Raw genomic sequence first — 20,880 nt, 5'->3', positions numbered from 1 at the left:
TTGGTCCCATCATTTCAGTTATCACTGAATCCAGTGATCCTTCAAACATATTAATTATTTAATCTCATCTTGAACCAAAAAAAAATAGATAATCTAGAGAGTGTGTCTAGTTGAAGGGAAAGGCATTAATAATAAATTAGACATTGTTAATTGTTATCTGCTAAATATATCTTAAGAGGAAATCTCAACTCTGACATATAATTTGGAGACAAATCTCCATCTAATCTATCAAAGGCTAGTTACTCAATGCAACAGACATTTACTGGACTTCTCTGGGTAAAGCATTAGGCTTAAGACTATACCAAAAAGGAAAATAATGAGTCCTTGTCCACCAGATGTTCCCAATTTTGTAATACCTATAACTGTATCCCTTCCAAAAACTCATTCTCCTGTTATCCAGCCCTTGACTACCATCTCGGATCTCTCCAGATCATTTCCTCTGCTGCCCTGATTCTCAACTACCTTGCCCCTCTTTCTCTATCAAACTTGCCTATTTCAAACCACCCCTGCTCACTCTACTCAAAATCTTAGCCATTTTCTTACAACCTCGAGTAAACTCCTATCTTTATAATTTCCTGTTTCTTGGCTTGCAACAGTCTTCCTCCAAATATACAAAACTTGCTCCCTTACCTCTTCCAGGTTCTGCTCGATGCTTTCTTCTATGTAACAATCACAGCCACCACCTCTGTCAAATACTCCCATTATTCTGCTTTACTTTGCTCCATTACACTTATTACATCCAACATATGACCATTTATCATCAATTCTAACTTACACTTTCCTTTGCATTGTAAGATGAATTCTGGTCTTGAGAAAGAGTAAAATCAACAAGGTCCTATAATCTTTAGCCACAAGGTGGCAGTCTTCAAGAGTCACTGTAACTCCATTATAACCTTAAAAACAGCTGCATTAGTAATTAATTCTTAAATACTGCACATTTTTGGCAGTACATATGCTGAGATTAATTGTCATTTAAAATATCTCTCTTGATTTCAACTTAAATAAAAAGAAATCCTATATGTGATATCAACAATTTATACTCAAAATAATTTTTAAATCAATTGTTCACACCAATGTAGAATAACCAGAATTCCCACAGATGGTAAGAGTGTAAATGAAACAATAATTTTGGAAAATTGTTTAGTAGCTTCAGCTAATCATATGCATATTCTCAGAAATTCTACTTCTAGATACATACTGAACAGTAATGCATACGTACATCCACCTAAAGACATAGGAGAACATGTATAGTGGAGCACTCTTCGTATTAGCTCAAAACCAGAAACTAACCAAATGTCTTTTCAACAGAAAAATGGATCCTCTGTTATATTCACACAATGGAACACTATACAATACAAATCAAATACACTGTACGATATGAATTAATCTTACAATATCAAGTTGAAATATAGAAGTCAGACAGCAAAGAATATATATGACAAAATTAGTATATGGTATTAAAAATCAAAAGAGGAATAGTAAGTGAAAAGAGATGGGGAAGCTTCTGCGGTAATGAAATATTCTATTTTTTTATCTGGATGCTGATTATTCGGTGTATTCCATTTGAAAAATTTCATCATTATTATACTTACGATCTATAAACCCTTATACATGTGTGTTAAGAATCAATTTAAAATATTAAGTTTTTATTTAGGCAATGAACTACAGAAATGAGAGATGAGAGACATTAATTTAATATTTGAGAAGCAACTATTTATCAATGAAGAAAGAACTTCATCCAACTTCCTTATGAGACTTAAAGAAATTCCCACAAGCTGAGGAAATTAATTTATATTTTATTGCTGACATACAAATAAAGGATTCCCTAACACAAGTCAAGCAATGCAACTGAAGGAAGAAAAGACTGTTAAACATCAAAAGAGATGGAAAAAAATCCAAATAAGAGGTTACAAAAGTTAATCACAAACCTGACAAGACCATGACCCAGGCCATGTGCTTCAGTTTAATGACAAGTGTTTGTTCATTTATTTAATTTCTTTTTATTGTTGTTGAACATAAAATAATGGTGAGATTTACAATTTGTATACACACACACACAATATACATATATATATATACATAAATATATAAGTGTACGTGTATCTAAAACCTTCTTGCCAATTGTAAAAGCTCACCATTATTTTGTGTGTGTGTGTGTGTATGTGTGTATGTTTTATATATATATATATGTGTGTGTGTGTATAAAACATACTACACATACACACATGCACACACAGTACATTATACATATTTTCTTGTTTGCAAAGTCTAAGGAAAGCATAATACAATGACTATGGGAATTATAAAAATGAAGCATACAAGGTCCTTGCTTTTATGAAGATTATTATATATAAAATAAGCAAAAACAAACATGCAGTTATTATATGGATTTAGAATGATACCAGTAGTTCAAGAAAAGTAAAAAGTACTTTAAAAAGGGGGGGATTTCTTTCTGCTAAGAATTATAATAAAGCTTTCAAAAGCATCTCGAATTGTGTTGTCTAATATAGTAGCTAAGGGCAACATATGGCTATTTAACTCAAATAAACTTTAAAATTCAGTTCCAAAGTAAGACTCAACCACATTTCAAGTGTTCAATGGCCACACATGGTTAAGACTGTACTCAGTGGTACACTGAACATTACCATCATTGTAGAAAGTTTTCTTGGATAATGATAATCTGGAGCACTTAAGAGTTTAAAAGGGGCCCAGAATAGGGACAGTTTATACAAACTTTGAGAGAAAATACTCTTATTAATTACTTTTAATACTTTCGAGTTCATTTTTCCATGTTTCCTTTGACATCAGAGTGGCAAAACAAGCTACTCTGGTTGAGAATCAAGCTCAGGATATAAACCTAGGGAAAAAGTCTAAAAGTTACACGAGTGAAAAAGAATACTTATAAGTTCATCAGTGTCCAACTAAGTTTACCTATGTCTTTCTAGAAATAAAGTATTAAACTCTTCACGTAATCTTATGATACTTAATTGAGGATGTGAGGTTTTAGGATATTAATACATAGGGGTGAGTCAATAAATTTGTACTTTGGAAGAATTATTTTATTCAAGAAACGTTTGCTATGCATCTTCTAAATGCCAAGTACAATAGTAATCATCAGAGATAAAAGCATTGAAACCACTAACTCTACCCAGCAAGTATCACAATAGCTGAAGATTTAAAAAATCCTAAACAGGGCCAGGTGTGATGGTGCAGGCCTATAATCTCAGCAGCTCGGGAGGCTGAGACAGGAGGATCAGGAGTTCAAAGCCAGCCTTAGCAAAAAGCGAGGCACTAAGCAATTCAGTGAGACTCTGTCTCTAAATAAAATACAAAAAATAGGGCTGGGGTTGTGGCTCAGTGGTGTAGCACTCGCCTAGCACGTACAAGGCCCTGGGTTCGATCCTCAGCACCATATAAAAATAAATAAAGGTACTGTGTCCAACTAAAACTAAAAAATAAATTAAAAAAAATAAATAGGGCTGGGGATGTGGCTCAGTGGTCAAGTGCCCCTGAGTTAAATTCCTAGTACCACCCCACTCCCCAAAAAAATCCTAAACAGGAAAGAAATGGAGTGGAAGGGAACAATGTACTGTCCCTGGCTTATCTTGAGTATTGTTGACTACTGTAGGATTCAATGCCCATTAAACTGAACCAATCACAACAATTTAGAAGAAAAGTAAGAAAGAAGAATTCCTTCAGAAAGAAAAAATAAAAATTTTGTAAAAATTTTTTAGATGTTGATGGACTTTTATTTTACTCATTTATTTATATGTGGTGCTGAGAATTGAACTCAGTGCCTCACACTTGCTAGGCAAGTGCTCTACCACTAAGCCACAGCCACAGCCCAAAAAAATAAAATGTACTGAACCTATATTAAGATATAAAAGCAAACAAGAGTCTTGGCCAAAAATATAATTCCAAAGAGTACCCTTAAAATAAATATCAACAAACCAACATTTATTGAACAAACTACCCAACAGAATAAGTACACTGGGAACACGGGACAAACAATGGCAGGCTTGGACCTCCAGAAGCTTTCACCTACTTTGGGAGAATGCTCATAAACAATTACAATGCAAGCAAATGTTATAAAGACTATACTCAGGAAACAATTACTATTCACAACAAACTGAGATGAAAGGGACTCTTAGTCTGATTCACTCCTTTGTCTTGGATCCATTCTATAATATCCTTCAAGTATTCAGGCTACATGTACCAGGAAGGCAGTTGTCACAACTTCAAAGACAGTTTCAAAGCAATTGAATATAGAAACCAAAAGGAGCTCAAGATAGAAGTTAACAATCAGAGAGATGATGTTTAGAAACAAGAATTTGGAAATCAAATGAATATCAAATAAATATAATACTAATGAGGTAGAACAATATACCAACATACCACTTGGTATAGGATCAATTATGACACAAATCCAGGAGAAAAAGCCATGGGCTACTGTAAGCCACTCCCAACTACAGAAATGTCTGGCCATGGGAAAAGGTATAGAAGAAATCAACAAAGCAAAATTCTACCCTATCTGGGCCTGAATCACCCCTAGGTCTCCACTGCAAAACTATCTCTATCCACCTGAGCCAAGACAGGAAAAATTAATAATTTATTCTACGTTAAGCATGGCAAGAGGCATTTATCATATGTCATTTAACATTTATAGAACCAGAGCTTCAGACTTCTCCAGAGACAGGCTCAAGGAACCTCTCTGTCCTAGGATCCAAATCTGTTATGATATCTTAGAGACATTTAGGAGACAGCTTGAGGAGGAACAAAGAGCAATAGAGTCCTAAAGACAGTAGTCTGGATTGGGGTTCTGGTCCTGAAGTTGTGTGTCTCTGCTAAAGTCACTGGGCCTCTCTGGCTATTGATTTCTTAAGATTTGTCCCATCTGCCCGACAGGCTGTTCTAAAGATGAAAATGGAGTAACATATGTACAAGGATTCTATAAATACAATGCATCACTGATATGCATTTATTCATTTAACAAGCAGTTAAGCATCTATTTTAGACTCCAGGGTTACAGTCATGAACAAGACTGGCAAGATCTTGAACAAATGGAACTTACGTTGTAGTAGGTGAAAGGCAGTTAATAAACTCAAATAAGTGAGCAATAGTGATAAATGCTACAAAAAAAACAGGGTGATATGAAAAATAAAGTGACTAGAGTAAAGAAGGAAATGGTCACAGGCCTTGCTGAAACCTCAAAGACCTCTTCAGTCAAGCAAAGAGCTGAGGAAACAAGTGTATAAGGAACAACAGGTGAGGCATGTGTGAAGCACTGAAAGAAGGCAGGCTTGAACACAATAAGTGAAAAGAGTGTTCGGAGACGAGACTGAGAAAGTAAACATGAGCCAAACCCAGTATGGGCTTAGACCTCTAAAAAGATGTTTTCTTTTTTCTTTCTCTACTTTTGTTTTTCCCCCTGGTACTAGGGATTGAACTCAGGGACACTTTATCATTGAAGTACATCTCCAGTTCTTTCTATTTTAAGACAGGGTCTCACTAAGTTGCTGAGACTTAGCATCAAATTTTTGAACCTCCTGCCTAAGCCTCCTGAGTTGCTGGAATTACAGGCATGCATCACTTCACCTAGCCCTAAAAGGATATTTTCATTATCAAAAAGCTCTTCTTTTTTTTTCAATACAGTGTAATAAATGAAGCATTTATGCAAATATCCAGCATATACATTATCAAACATAGGTCACCTCCAACTTTGTAACTGAGCAATGCCACAGCCAAGAAACAATATACCTTATACAAAGACCCTATGCAAAATACTCTTAAAAACCATACTAAACAAAGATAACATTTATTATGTTTGGCAAGTCAAATAATAAAAACACTCTTTATAATAAGTGAAAGTTTCAGAAAAAGAATTTGAGTTTTTAACAAAGTTTCCAATAGAAAAAAAATTAATTTAGTGAGTAAATATTTATCAAGCACCTACTATGTGCCAGGCATTTTTCTTAACAAGATAAAAGTGAGGAACAAATAAGTGAATTTAATAATAATCAATTAAAGATTTGCCAAAGTATCATAATATGAGAACTGAGCCTCAACTTATTTTACATCTCTATGTTTTCTGAGGGAGGGGTTATATAGGCTTAATCATATGTACCTGTCCGAAAGCAAACTTACCAAGGAATTCTTAATCACTTCACTTCTATAAAATTCTGGAAAAGAAGAAAAAGAACAGTAAGTGATAAGAAAGAAAATAAGCTAATTAACTAACCCTTAATCTTGTATATTTTCAAACATATATTCTAGTAAAACATTTTAAACATGTTCAAGAAATAAAGATTAAATTAAAGTGCTTTAAAGGGGAAATATAACTTTTGAAGAAGGTTCAAATCTCAGGTTTAATTTAGTGATTATTGTCTAGCTCCTTTTACCACAGATTCTAACTTGAGCCCTTAAAATCTCAAACTTTCTTCTTCCTCCCCCCGCCCCCCACTACTACTCTCTATAGCTGATTCCATTTATCCTGTTCTACTCAAACATCTCTATAAGTCAAGCCAGGTGGCTCACTCCTATAATCCCAGCAATTTAAGAGGCTGAGGCAGGAGAATTGCAGGTCTGTGACCAGCCTCAGCAACTAAACAACACAGCAAGACCCTGTCTCAAAATTTTAAAAATACAATAAAAAGGGCTGGGGGTGGGCTGGGGATGTGGCTCAAGCAGTAGCACGCTCGCCTGGCATGCGTGCGGTGGCCGGGTTCGATCCTCAGCACCACATACAAACAAAGATGTTGTGTCTGCCGAAAACTAAAATAAATAAATAAATATTAAAATTTTTTTTAAAAGGGCTGGGGGTGGGACTCAGTGGCTAAATACCCCTAAGTTCAATCCTGGGTACTTTAAAAAAGAAAAAGAAAAAAATCTCTTATGATTATTCACTGTAGTCTTGTGGAATAAATACTGACCTAGCAACCAGGTAAACTAAACTCAATCTCCACCTCTGTCACTAACATTCTGTCTCTTTAACTTCCTTAGTCAACTTCTTGACTAGACAAACAGAGAATTAGAGTAATAATCAAAGGTCCTCTAAAAACATCAAAAATTCTTGATCCTACAAACCTTCATATATGTTGGTGTTACAATACCCAAAGACAACATCAAAATACCTTAGGTTTCTGACCCAACAATGCTCCATGTTCCCTCTGCTTACTCTGCCCAAGTAATCCCAGTGCTTCTCTGCCACGGCAGAACCCATAAGGACTCCCGCATCCTTATATTGTTTCCCCAGTGTGATGTACGTCCTACTGGTACTTGAGATGATCTGAGGTGATACATAGACAAATTTTTTCCCTAATATGTTGAAATTTATGTGTCACATATTCAACCCATAACCATAAGCCCATGAGCCCCAGCACTTGTTCTGTACATCTACTCTTTCCTAAGCATGTTAAACCACTCCTGGCACAGAGGAGACACTTGGGAAATATGTTTTACTGATTAAACAATTTCACAGATTATGCTTAGACATAAGTTTTAAAATAATGAATTGGTCTTTGATCTTGCAATTTTACTTCCAAAGGTTTGTCTCATACATTCATGTGTTTTAGGAAAAACACCTTTAAAAAGATTGTTTTGTATAGCATTATTCAAAACATCCCAAAAATTACAGTAACTTTTAACAGTTACAGAATCAAGAGATGGCAAAGCATGGCTAAAATGGCAAGTTTGGGCTGTCATACTACATGCAATCCATTTAACAAATGCTTATTAGTGCATCAAACTCACTCATAACAGGAAAAATACAAGCTTAAACTATACTGCAAAACTATTTTTCACCTATCAGACTGGCAAAAATTCAAAAATTTGCATAGTCCATTTGTGAGGCTATGGAAACAAAGGCACTCACGCAAGAAGAAATTCACATGAAGGCAATCTTGCAGTAGCTAACAAAACAAAGTGCACAATCTTTTTGTCCCAGTAAGTGCACTTCTTGAAATTTACCCTACAGGTATACTATCACACAAACAAAACAGTGTACTTACAAAGTTGTTTGATGCAATACTATATCAAAAGACTGAAACAGCCTAAATGCCCAAGAACAGGAGCCAGATACATAAATTATGGTACACATATTCAGTGTAAAATTATGTAAGGAAAAAATTAGGGAGGGTCTTTGAACCAACATGGAAAAAGCCATTTAAGATACATTAAGTGGAGTAAGTAGGGTGGTATCTGTGTGTGAACAAGAGAGGAGAAAAGAATAAGAACACTCCTATTTTTACTTGTATTTGCCCTAAAGAATCTCAGGAAAGATGAACAAAAATGAGTAAGAATGGTTATCAGGGTGAGGTGGAAAACTAGGATGATGGGAGACACATGAAAGGGAGGCTTTAATTTAAACCTTTGTATATATTTTGAACCACAGACTGAATTATCTATTCAAAAATTAAATTTAGAAAAAAAAAGATATGTATTAGCACATGCCAAGTATTGTTCCAGGTTTTAGGAACACAACAGTGAGCTAAGGTAAACTTTAAAATTTCTGCTCTCATGGAGTTTACATTCTAGTGGAGGAGCCATATGTTACCAAATAACTGAACATACTGTATGCTGGATGAGCGTAAGTACTGTGGACAAAAATAAAGCACAAAAGACAGGCAAGATAGTCACAATCTGCGAGAGGGTTAGTGGGTGATCAAGGAATTTCTCTGAGAAACAAGAGGAATAAAGACCTGCAGAAAGGTGAAAGGCTAGTAATGTGGCTACCTGGAGGAAAGAGCTTGGGGCAAATAAACAGCAAGGTCAGGAGGACAGGAGAGGAACACGAGAGGCAGCAGAGGGTCAAATCATGAGCCTTCAAGGAAACTACACGAGTTTTTGGCTTTTATTCTGAATGAAGGAGGAAGCCACTGGAGGAATTTGAGGAGAATATCACAATCTGATTTTCATTTTAATAGAATCTTAGTTGAGAAGAGACTGAGGGGGAGACACAGACAGACAAACCTGTTACAAGAACACTTCAGCAATTCAGGCAAGAGATGATGGTTTGGAGATTGCAAGAATCGATCTGATTATGGCAACATATTAATAATAACAGCAAAAAGTACTTGTTAACAAATTGGATGTGGGATATAACAGAAAGATGACAATCCAGGATGATTCCAAGGTTTTTAGCAAGGAAATGGAGTTGCCATTTTTGTAATAGAAGAATGAATTCAGGATTAGAACATCAGAAATTCATTTCTGAACATACCACTTGTTACAGTTTGGATCCGGAATGCCCCCCCAAAGGCTCATGTGTTGAAGGGTTGGTGACCAATGCAGCAATGTTCAGAGGTGGGGCTTTTGGGAAGTGATTGAGGGCTCTGACCTCTTCAATGAATTAGTCCACTGATGAATTTATAGTTGAAAAGACTACTGGGAGATGGCGGAAACTGGAGGAGGTGGGACCTAGCTGAAGGTCACTGGGAATTACATCTTGCCTCCCCACCCCTCCACATCCACCTCTGCATCTTGGCCATCACAGAGTGAAGAACATTGTTCCAACATTCTCTCCTGACCATGATGTTCTGCCTTACCACAAGTTCACAGAAATAAAGCCAACTATGAATTGAAATCTCTGAAACATAAGCAAAAATAAATCTTTCCTCCTTTAAGTGGTTTATCTCAGGTATTTGGTCACAGCAATGGAAAGGTGACACCAAGGTTAAGTTACTACTAGACTTCAAAGGGGGTTGTACAACTGGATATAGGAGTATGAGTTCAGAGGAAAGGTCAATAGATCATATTTAAATATGAAACTTGGATGAGATCATCAAATTAGATTGTATTGAGTTCTTCTTCAGATGTATTGCAGCTAGTTGGTATTCCAGGAGAAGACAGACACAGATATTTCAACTGAGAAAATAACTGAATGAAAAACAAATTTGATGTTATAAAAATTTCAACTTTATGAGGGAAACAAAATTAGAACCTAGTTCCCCATCCATACAACAGGCTTTATTCTATGGGGATATAACAATTGGTATTTGATGGGAACTACCTTAACCGAAAATCTCCTACCAGCACTAAAAAGATATCAAAAGTCAAAAAATTTCACACATATATTCTTGAGACCTGCTAAAATAAAAGAATACTTAGAAACCAGCATTTCAGATATTCTTCCAATAAAAAAATTTCTTGTAAAACTAAGAAATGATACCACTAAATAGGTAGTGCAAGTAGTTCAGTGAAAAGAGCCAACTGACCTTTCATCATAGTCATTTTACATCAAGGACCATATAATGATCATGAAATATTCATGTTTGTCATGACAGGTCCAATAAAATAAGGTGACCTGCCAAGCATGGTGGCACATGCCTGTAATCTCAGCAGCTCGGGAGGATGAGGCAAGAGAACAGAGAGTTCAAAGCCAGCCTCAGCAATTTAGCAAGGCCCTAAGCAACTCAGCAAGACCTTGTCTCTAAATAAAACATAAAAAGGGCTGGAGAATGTGGCTCAGACAGTGCCTCTGGGCTCAATCCCTGGTACAAAAAAAAAAAAAAAAAAAAAAATCACTAGGATTACTGAGAGAAAGCTTTACAAAGCCCAACAAAACTTATGAAGAGATTTCATTCAACTATGAGATTTCAGAGCAGAAGGAAGTCACAGAAATCCTCAGTTCTCTCATTTTAAGGATAAATTAAGTGAGGCTCATAAGGCTTCCAAGTGAGTGAAAGACTCAGTACTATTACGAGGCCTTGGAATTCCCTGTGATTTTTTCACCACCTGTTCCCTAAACATGTTCATGATCATTTCGTTGAGATAACTTCAAAAAACAGCCTATAATAACATGTAAGTTCAAGATGTACTCTAAGCCAAAAGAGGAAAAAAAAGTCATTTTGCTTTCATCTTTACATCATGGTCAACCAGTCCCATGACTACTCTCTTTTTAGAAACTATTATGATTAATATTACAAATTTAATAATTGCTATCATTTTCCAAATTCCTAAAATGTGCTTAGTACTATTAATTACTAGTATCAGAAGTAAAAGTGGAACAAGGACACAGTTTTAACAGCATAAGCAAGGACTGACTACACAAAAAAAATCAAAAATTAAAAATACTCCAATACTGTCTTATATCACTAGTGACAGAACCAATTAGTGAGCAGCTAACTAAATGTACTAAGGTCTACAAAAATGCCTTCACTTTAAACCACATATTGACCAAACTGTTACAATTCCCTTTTGAACACATAGGAAGATTACATTTCCCAGCTCCCTTTTCATTTAAAAAAGATGATGAACAAAAAATGAATAGAAAATAAAAAGAACAATTCATCTCATTTATGGCAGATAAAATGTAATGGAATTGATATGGTCCATTTCCACTTAAAACTCTCCCACGGGCTAGGGTTGTAGCTCAGTGGTAGAGTGCTCACCTCGCATGTGGAAGACACTAGGTTCAATCCTTAGCACTTCATAAAAAGAAATAAGTAAAACAAAGGTACAACTAAAATATATATGCATGTATCTAAAAATAATACTAAAATAAAATAAAGGTATTATGTCCATTCACAATTTAAAAAACATTTATTTTAAAAAAAAATCTTCCACAAGCAATCCTCTCTCTTTCTATGCCAGATGCCATATACTAAGGAGAGAAACATGTGGAAATAGAAAGAACTTGCAACTAGAGAAGAACTGATAAGAACACCTGCACTGGCATTAGTATAAGAAATTTATTATGTGAAACCATGAGTCTTTCGGTATTTGTTACAGTTAGCTTTAATAGTTAGAATAAAAAATAAAAATAAAATCAAATTATATGAGAATATTACCATTTAGAGTCCTTTCTTTCCATCCTTAAAAAATTATGTTAATGCTATTTACTACTATGAGGGAGTTTTTACACTATACATTTCTTTTTTTTTTTTTTTTCATCTTTTGACACTAGGGGTTGAACCCAGGGGTATTTTACCTCTAACCTTCATTCCCAATCCTTTTTTGTATTTTTTTATTTTGAGATAGGCTCTCACTAAATTGCTGAGATTGGCCTTGACTTTGTGATCCTCCTGCCTCAGACTTCCAAGTTGCTGGTATTTCAGGCCTATGCCACTGTACATTTTGTGATTGAAATTTTTAATAAGCATATATAGATATTTTTAAAAAGAGAGATGGGCTGGGGATGTAGCTCGGTGGTAGAGTGCTTGCCTTGTACATGCAAGGCCTTGGCTCAATCTCTAAAACTAAAAAAAAAAAAAAAAAAAGATAAAAATTGTTATCCTGCATAGCATGCATGAGCCCCTGAGCTTGACATTCCAGCAGTGGCCAAAATATATATGTATGTGTGTGCGTGTATTATATGTATATATAATATATTATATATATACATATATATCAACAATTATTCCTTTAATAAGGATGCCTTAGTAATTTTCAAAACTAAAAAGATAAAATGTCTCAATTTTTTCACCTTGCCATATGACAAGATTCAAACAGATCCTTATTATCACTTATTAAAATAATGTCACATTTTTAATTTTGGTACCAGGGATGGAACTCAAGGGCACTCAACCCCAGCCTTATTTTGTATTTTATTTAAAAACAGAGTCTCACTGAGTTGCTTAGGGCCTCGCTTTTGCAGAGGCTGGCTGTGTACTCATGATGCTCCTACCTCAGCCTCCCAAGCAGCTGGGATTACAGGGCATTCACCACCGCACTGGCTATAATGTCACCTTTTGTTAACATAAATGAATCTTTAATCACATCTTACCACACATTATTACATTATCTCTATTGATCTTCATACAAATCTCTCTTGCCTACCTCATAAGACATCATTTTCTTTACTTTGCAGGTAGGAAAAATAAGGTTCAAGAAACCATGATCTTGAGCCAACGTAAGGAAGACACATGTTTGTAGTCCTGGCTACTTGGAAAGCTGAGGTAGGATGATCACTTAGAGTCCATAAATTTGAGACCAGTCAGAGCCTCAAAAACCAAAACAAACCACCAAAAATAAAAAATAAAAAAATATGATCTTCATCCAAAGTCATAAAGTTGCTGATCTATAGCTAGTGTTAATGTATTTTTCAGTCCTAATCTGCTATTCCCATTATTTTACCATGCTTCTTTTCTTACACCATCCCACTTAAGTCAACTGGTTTTATACAAGTGTCTTTTGTTTCAACCTGTGTTCCAAAGATGATTGTGATTTTGAATTAAATATTTCATCTATTCTTAGAAATGCCACTTACGGAAGAATCCATAATATAATACATGAAAGAGAAGAAATATGACACTCTTCTGAAAAGGACCCCATTACAGAAGAAATTACAGGCATAAGAAGACACAAACATGGGGCTGGGGATATATATAGCTCAGTTGGTAGAGTGCTTACCTAGACTGCACAAGGCCCGGGGTGCAATCGGTGCAATCCCCAGCATCACCAAAAAAAGAAGACACAAACTAGATTTCTATTTTACCATAAGAGCAAAAAAAAATGTTTAGTGGAATAACATACTCCATTTTAAATGCAGCTACTGGAATATTAACAGCTACATTCATAAAAAAAATGACAAACTATCAGAAAGTTACCAGAAAGAACTATTAGCCACGCTTCTTTAATATGTATAATTGTTCAACATGACAGCATGACAACTGAACTTTCCAATAAGCAGCAATAACTGGAGGCACTAAAAAAATCACTTGTGCTACAAAAGAATAAAAATGAGATGTAACAATCGATGAGTCCACAAATTCCCTTACCTTTATATATTTTTTCAGTATTACACAAGTGAAGTGTGAAGTAGGTATCAAGCAGTTGATGGCCATTTCTATTAACAATGTTCCGGGCCGCAATGTTTCTAAGATGCCGAAGACGCCGCTAAAAAGTAACAACAAAGAGAGACAGCATTCAGCTTTTTCACTCCTATATAATGTTCCAAAGCAACAGCTCAAAAATGAAATTAAGACAGGTTGTCCCAGTCATTTATTTGTTGACCCAGCAACTGTAACCCCATCTTTCATTTATGCCTCAGCATCCCCTGTCAAATAGGAATTAGTCCTGCCCTATCTCGTTTGCAGAATAGTTGTATAAAATGAGAGCAGATATGAATTTTTTTTTGAAAAGCATAAATGTCATATAAGTGCTATGCTCATACAAAAGAACATCAGTATTTCCTAGAATGTAAACTAAGTAGTAGCTTGCTTTTGTTCTGCAGGATTCTGGTAAACATGAAAAGTCCATCTCAGAGCTGGGGTTGTGGCTTGGTGGTAGAGCACTTGACTGGTATGTGTGAGGAAAAGGCTTCAATTCTCAGCACCATATATAAATAAATAAATTAAATAAAGGTCTATTATCAAGAGCTAAAAAAATATTTTAAAAGAAAGTCCATCTCATACCAAGAGAAAATCAGCAGTTATTACAAACATACACCCCTGTTGCTAGTTTAGTCTAGCTGACAGATCATTTGTATAATTAGAAGAGGTCAGAGCCAAAAAATAAAATAATAAATCACTAGTCACTCCATCCAGCCAATAACTCTACTCTTCAGAGCTTAAATTCTGGCTTTACCAACAGCCAACCAGTCTCTATTTCCTAATCAAGCCCCCTTCTTAACAACTTCTCTAAACCGAGGCTTGAATTATTTGGAGTCTTAAGTATTAGAAACACAAAATCTCCATAAGCAATAGTAGAAATCAGTAAAAATACAAGATAACCTTAAGGGATAGATCAATCATTTCATATCAAAGAGAAAATGTCGGCAATGCTGAAATCTAGGCACTTCGGATCCATCCCCCAAAGCTAATTCCTTTTGTCAGAGAATTCTCTTCAGAGACTTAAAAACAGAAACCAAGTGCTCAGTTTCACAATGTGCTTACAGCTCTCCCTTCAGGCTGAAAGCCAGTCCATTCTCCTGAGGTGGTTCATCTTCAGCTACACAGGCAGACGGCCAGAAGGGCCCAGCTCCTTTTCCATACACATACCAACTCAATCCTTTCTCCCAATCTAGAGATTAAGATTCTTTTAGAGAGGTTAATAAATTGCTTAATCCTCTAAGTATGAAAAGTTCCAAATATATTTTCAAAAGTTTCCTAGGGCTTACTCTGAAAAACTAATTTTTGCATAATCTTCCCAGGATTTCCATTTCACACCCTGGATTACAATCATCATTTTCTCCTGCTGTATACTTTCCATTAGCCATTTCTATCAAAGTTTTAAATTTACAGGAACCACTAATCATCTATACACAATAATCACATTTAATTTACTGTATGACTGCAAAATGAGGCCTCAGTTCAAAGACCTGAAAAGATCACCCAAAGCCTTTGGAGTAAAGTACAAGCTTCCCATCATCGTTATCAAAGCCTGTGCAGTCTGACTTCTAAGGATCCATCACACACACTTTCTCAGCTCTGTGCTTTCTGCTCCGGTAACCTCTCAATCTAGAATCCTGCCTTCTCTTTAAGGAGATTCTATTCATACTTCAATGTTTAAAGGAGAGGATTCCTCCTTGATTTTCTAACTGAAATTCTTTGCTCCTTTACAGAAATTCTTTGCTCTTTACAATTCAGCCTTCTGTTAAAGTTAGTTGTTAATAATTATCTTCCCTATTTATCTAGCAGGAAAAGACTTGATGATAGAGATCATTACCAGCATGGTACTGTTAGCACTAATTAAATGTTTACCAGGTACCATGTACTGTGCCAAAAACTTCATACATGTGACCATTTAATCCTCATGTGACTGACCATTTAATCCTCCTAACTCTGTAAGATTAGGTATTACTTATTATCATTATTCATTTCTTCATTTCAACAGTTTTGAGTAACTAAATATAAAAAAAAAAAAAAGAATGGGCTGGGGATGTGGCTCAAGTGGTAGCGCTCTTGCCTAGCATGCGTGAGGCACTGGGTTCGATTTTCAACACCACATAAAAATAAAGATATTGTGTCCACCTAAAATTAAAAAATAAATATTAAAAAAAACAATAAATAATAAATAAATGAGAGGAAAAGAAAGAAATAAGGAAAGAAAGCTAGGGGGTTACACCTATATTACATGAGCATTTCTCTCTATATATTCTATTTATACACCTGACGGATACAATTTGGTCTTTATACTCCCCCTATTACTATAGAAGACAGAGCAGTTAAGAGAGTCATTTTATGATAAATGCAATCATAATGGAATTAACTGTCTTCCAAAGCAGTATGTAGGAAACTGAAATCTGTAGTGGAGGTGCAGTAGGCATTGTTAAACAGTCTCTCCGATACATAGGAAGTAAGTACAACCAACTCCAAGCACTTTCTGACTCCAAGGTTAGGATTCTCATCTGAGTGGATTACCAATTTAAATCTACCAATGCAGATAAAACAGAACTGACTACATAAGGGCATTTTACAAGAAGGTTTACAAAAAACAAAAACCCCTCCACAAATAAACCAACTCTACTAAAAACACTGACTTTGGATTGTATGACTCTGTATTTTCCTTTATTTACTTATTTCAAAAACATTAGAGTACGTATTCTCATTACACTGTAATTAATTAAAATACAAGATGCTCTCAGCAACTTGATTGAACAAAGGAATCTTGGTAAAAGGCTGTACATGTAAACATGAGCCCTCTTGTGCCCTATGTCTTGGCTTCTTCTTTGATAATATCTATTACAATTTTATTTATTTTTTATTTTTAAAAAATAAAAAATAAATAAAATTTATTTTTAAAAACTACTAACATAGAATAAAAGATAACTGAAACAAGATTACTTCATCTAGTTATTATTATCAGTTACAAATAATTGTTAGAACCAAAACATTCTTCAGTTTATTGTTCTTTGCAGGAACTTTCAAAATCACCTTGCTTGAAGTAGGTAAATGTTGAAAAAAGTTAAAATGAAAATAAATACATTAAGATCAAGGAAAGATAAAATGGAACAGATAAGGGCTGGGGCTGTAGCTCAGTGGTAGAGCGCCTGCCCAGCATGTGTGAAGTACTAGGTTCAATCCTATTGTGTCAATCTACAAAAAAAATTTTTTTAAAGGAGCAGATAAAGGGCTAGGGATGTGGCTCAAGTGGTAGCACATTCGCCTAGCATGCGTGAGGCACTGGGTTCAATCCTCAGCACCACATAAAAATAAAATAAAAATATTGTGTTCACCTAAAACTAAAAAATAAATATTTTTTTAAAAAGGAACAGATAAGCCAGTTGGTATGAGAAAAAGAAAAGCAGGATAAGAAAAAAAAATGTAGAGGAAAGAAAAGGGTACTGAGGTGGTGAAGAGATAGTAGTCTGCCTGAAGACTAACAACTCCAGGGGCAGAACTTCAAGAGAGTTCACATAACTCAACCAACACTGCCAGATACTAAGACTCGTTTATATCTTCTTTGTTTCTAGTTAAATTATTTTTTATATATAAACATTATTTACATAAATATGCATACTTGGATCAAGACCCAAAAAATACTGAATTTAAACTGGGAATGTAGCTCAGTGACGCAGCATTTGCCTAACATGCCCAAGGCACTGGATTTGACTCCAAAGCACTAATTAATATAAAAAATTTAAGAATTTAAACTAAAAAAATTGTTTGAGCAGCCAAAGAAGAAATTCTTAGGTGCAAATATAACAAAATGTGTATAAGATCAATATGAGAAAACTGTAAAATTCTGATGAAAACTATCAAAGAAGATCTTAATACATAGTGGAATATTCCAAGTACATTAAAAGGTTTAAAAAAAACAATAACCAATACAATATCAAGAAAAACAAAGTAAAAGAACTGACACTACTATAAAGTTACAGTATTCAAGAAAGTGTGGTACTGGCAAAAGAAGAAAAAAAGAGAACAGAATAGAGAGCCTCGACACAGACCCATACTAATAGTCAACTGTTTTTTGATGAAGGCTCAAAGGCAATTAATTCATTGAAGAAAGTGTATTCAACAAAAGGTGATGAAATTGGACATATATGTACAAAACAAAAAAATAAATTGAGACATAGATCTAAACCTTACACCTTTTACAAATCTTAACTAAAAATAGATTATAGAGTTCAATGTAAAATACGAAACTATAAAATTCCTAGAAGATAACTAAGAGGAAAATATAGGTGACCTTGGGTTTGGCAATGACTTTCAGATACAATGTCAAAAGCATTCACCTGTGAAAGAAGTAACTAATATACTTTTCCTTAAGTGATCTGGAATCCTTAATAGAATCTGATGCCCATCTACCAAATGGTAGAACACAGAGCACTTCAAATCTAAGAACTGATCTAAGAACTGAAATTGGGTTCAAGCCTCAAAAGTCTTCTGGTATAGCACAAATCCTCAGGACTCATGTACATTTTGGGTACTCCAGAGTATAAAGTCTAGTGGTACTTCATGGGCTGGCAGCAATATCTATCAAACACATTGCTTATGATTGTCTCTAAATAGAATTAAATACCAGGTCATCTCTTCCAATGGTCTATTCATAGACATTAAAACCAAACTGCAATGTGTTCTAAAATCATGGCATTTGCAGGTAAATGGATGGAGTTAGAGAAGATAATGCTAAGTGAAGTTAGCCAATCCCAAATAACCAAATGCAGATTGTTTTCTTTGATATAAGAAGGCTGATTTATAATGTGTTAGGGAGCAGGAAAATAGGAGGAACTCTAGATAGGGCAGAGGGGTTGGAGGGGAAGGGAGGGGGCATGGGGTTAGAAATGATGGTGGAATGTGATGATCATTATTATCCAAAGTACATGTATGAAGACCTGAACTGGTATGAATATACTTTGTATACAACCAGAGTTATGAAAAATAGTGCTTTATATGTGTAATAAGAATTGTAATGCATTCCACTCTCATATATAAATTAAAAAAATAAATAAATAGTTTCAATATCTCATGAAGGTAGAAACATTCTGAATAATCAAGATTTACACACACTTTAGAATTACTCTTTAAAATAATATTTACGCAGTTTTCCTTAGCAGCATCTCCTTAAAACTTCCTCAAATGCTTTACTCTGTGCTTTCATGATGATAAAATACTCCTTGTGCATCATCCTACAGTGGTAGCGTTAGGCAGCTGAACTGTGGTCTAATAACATCCATCCCCAAAACTAATCAGGAAATTCTGATTTTTACGTTTGAATTAACATATAGCTTTAAAATCTTTAAAATACTACTATCTGTAAAGCATGCTATATGAGATTAAAAACATAAACATCCACCTTTGATTTGGGGGAGGAATTGATGGAATGAGAGCACAACTTGAACACCTGAAATATTAACACTGGGCAAAAAGACAGGGAGGGCAACCCTAAACTCCTTAACTTTAAAAAAAAATCTTTAAAATATAAATTTGGCTGGGCTTGATGTCCCACACCTATAATACCAATCATTCAAGAGGCGAAGGAAGGAAGATGGAAAGTCCAAGGCCCACCTGAGCAACTTAGTAAGACCCTGTTTCAAAATAAAAAGGGCTGGGGGTGGAGATCAGTGCTACAGCCACCCTAGGTTCAAACTTCAGTACCACAAAAAATGCGTGTGTGTGTGTGTGTGTGTGTGTGTGTGTGTGTGTACGTGTGTGTGCGCGCACACACACATTCCAATACAAAACTTAAGTGGCATACACAATAAAATTTCAAACATCTGCTTCAGTGAGATAATAAGAATCACTCATTAGCGTGATTGTAAACCAGTACTTCTAAAGAAACTAAAATAGTTGCTTTCCTTGTTAACTACTAATTTTCTTAGAAAGCTGCTTTATAATTTAACAGTTGCCTATATGAAACTTTTTGGTTTGGTTTTTGTGTTTGTTCGTTTGCTGACTTGCTTTGGCCTGCCAAGCATCTATTCTGGTTAAAAAATAAACAAACAGATCTTCCTTTGTAGGACCTCCATCCCACTATCAGTCCTGTAGAGTTAACCAGAGCACCAGCATCAGGGACGTTAACGTGATTCAAATCAGGCCAATCAGCACATACCATTTCCCTGATCATTACATATGAATCATGAGGGCCAGGAATTGTATTAGTAGTTCTTTTTCTACCAACCCATTCTCACCCACCCTCCACCCATCCTACTGTCCCCAAGTCTGGAAGGACACAGGTTAGAGATACTAGCAGCCATCTTTCTATCACAGAGAAATCAGTGAGGAAGAAAGCAGAGTCAAAACATACAGAATTTAGTCCTGCAGATACCATTTAAGTCTCTGGATCAAATCATACATAAAATGAGAGTTATAATGACAAACATCGGCCCATCCTTATGGAACTGTCAAAGATTATAACTATGGAGAGGATTTAATTGTAACTGTTTATTAAGGATGTGTCACATAATAGCAGGTTAGTAGAAGAAGAGTAATAGTCAAACTTAGTGGCAAGGTACAAAAAAATATTTTATTTTGGTTTGGTTTGGGGAAGAGATGAGAGGAGGGGAGGGAAGACAGAAGTGAAGAGAGAATAATATCAGCCAAATTATATTGCTAAACTTTGTTTAACCAATCTCACCATTATGTACAACTATAATGCACCAATTAAAAGCGGGGGAAGAGGAGCTAAGGATATAAAAAGGTAGGTCATAGAAAAAGAAATGGAAATGGTCAATGAACACATGAAAAAAGGTAAAATCACAACCACAATTAAAGTTATGCACATGAAAACATTCTACTTTGTGGGCATTTATAGTTTCCAAACATGACTGTACCAATACATCCCATTTCATATGCTCTCTTACAATGTGATGTTGCCCCTCTTTCACCAACAACTGAGATATATGTTGTCTCCCACTCAAATGTGGGCAGATCTGTAAATGTAGCAGAAATGACCATATGTGACTTCTGAGGTTAAATCATAAAAGTTGATTTGGCTTCCACTTGACCTCCTTGAAACCTAGTTGGTCCTAGAAGATAGCCAGACATCTAAGTGACCACA

General features: G+C 35.2%; 1 protein-coding gene across 4 annotated transcripts in view; it reads right to left on the bottom strand.

Annotated features, from left to right (window-relative positions):
* Window positions 1-20,880, bottom strand: part of Uvrag (UV radiation resistance associated) — a 313,881-nt gene that overhangs the window by 273,356 nt on the left and 19,645 nt on the right. For 2 of the 4 annotated variants that reach the window (XM_040284963.2, XM_005323216.4), the window contains exons 2-3: window positions 13,716-13,833; window positions 6,145-6,179 (exon numbers count right to left, since the gene is read on the bottom strand). In XM_040284963.2, the coding sequence (XP_040140897.1) occupies window positions 6,145-6,179; window positions 13,716-13,833 (153 nt within the window). The remainder of the gene's footprint in view (window positions 1-6,144; window positions 6,180-13,715; window positions 13,834-20,880) is intronic. The other 2 variants (XM_078046691.1, XM_078046692.1) reach the window with 1 other exon arrangement.

Source organism: Ictidomys tridecemlineatus, chromosome 4, assembly GCF_052094955.1.
Source record: "Ictidomys tridecemlineatus isolate mIctTri1 chromosome 4, mIctTri1.hap1, whole genome shotgun sequence".
Classification (NCBI taxonomy): Eukaryota; Metazoa; Chordata; class Mammalia; order Rodentia; family Sciuridae; genus Ictidomys; species Ictidomys tridecemlineatus.
This window is presented reverse-complemented; position numbering and strand designations above follow the sequence as displayed.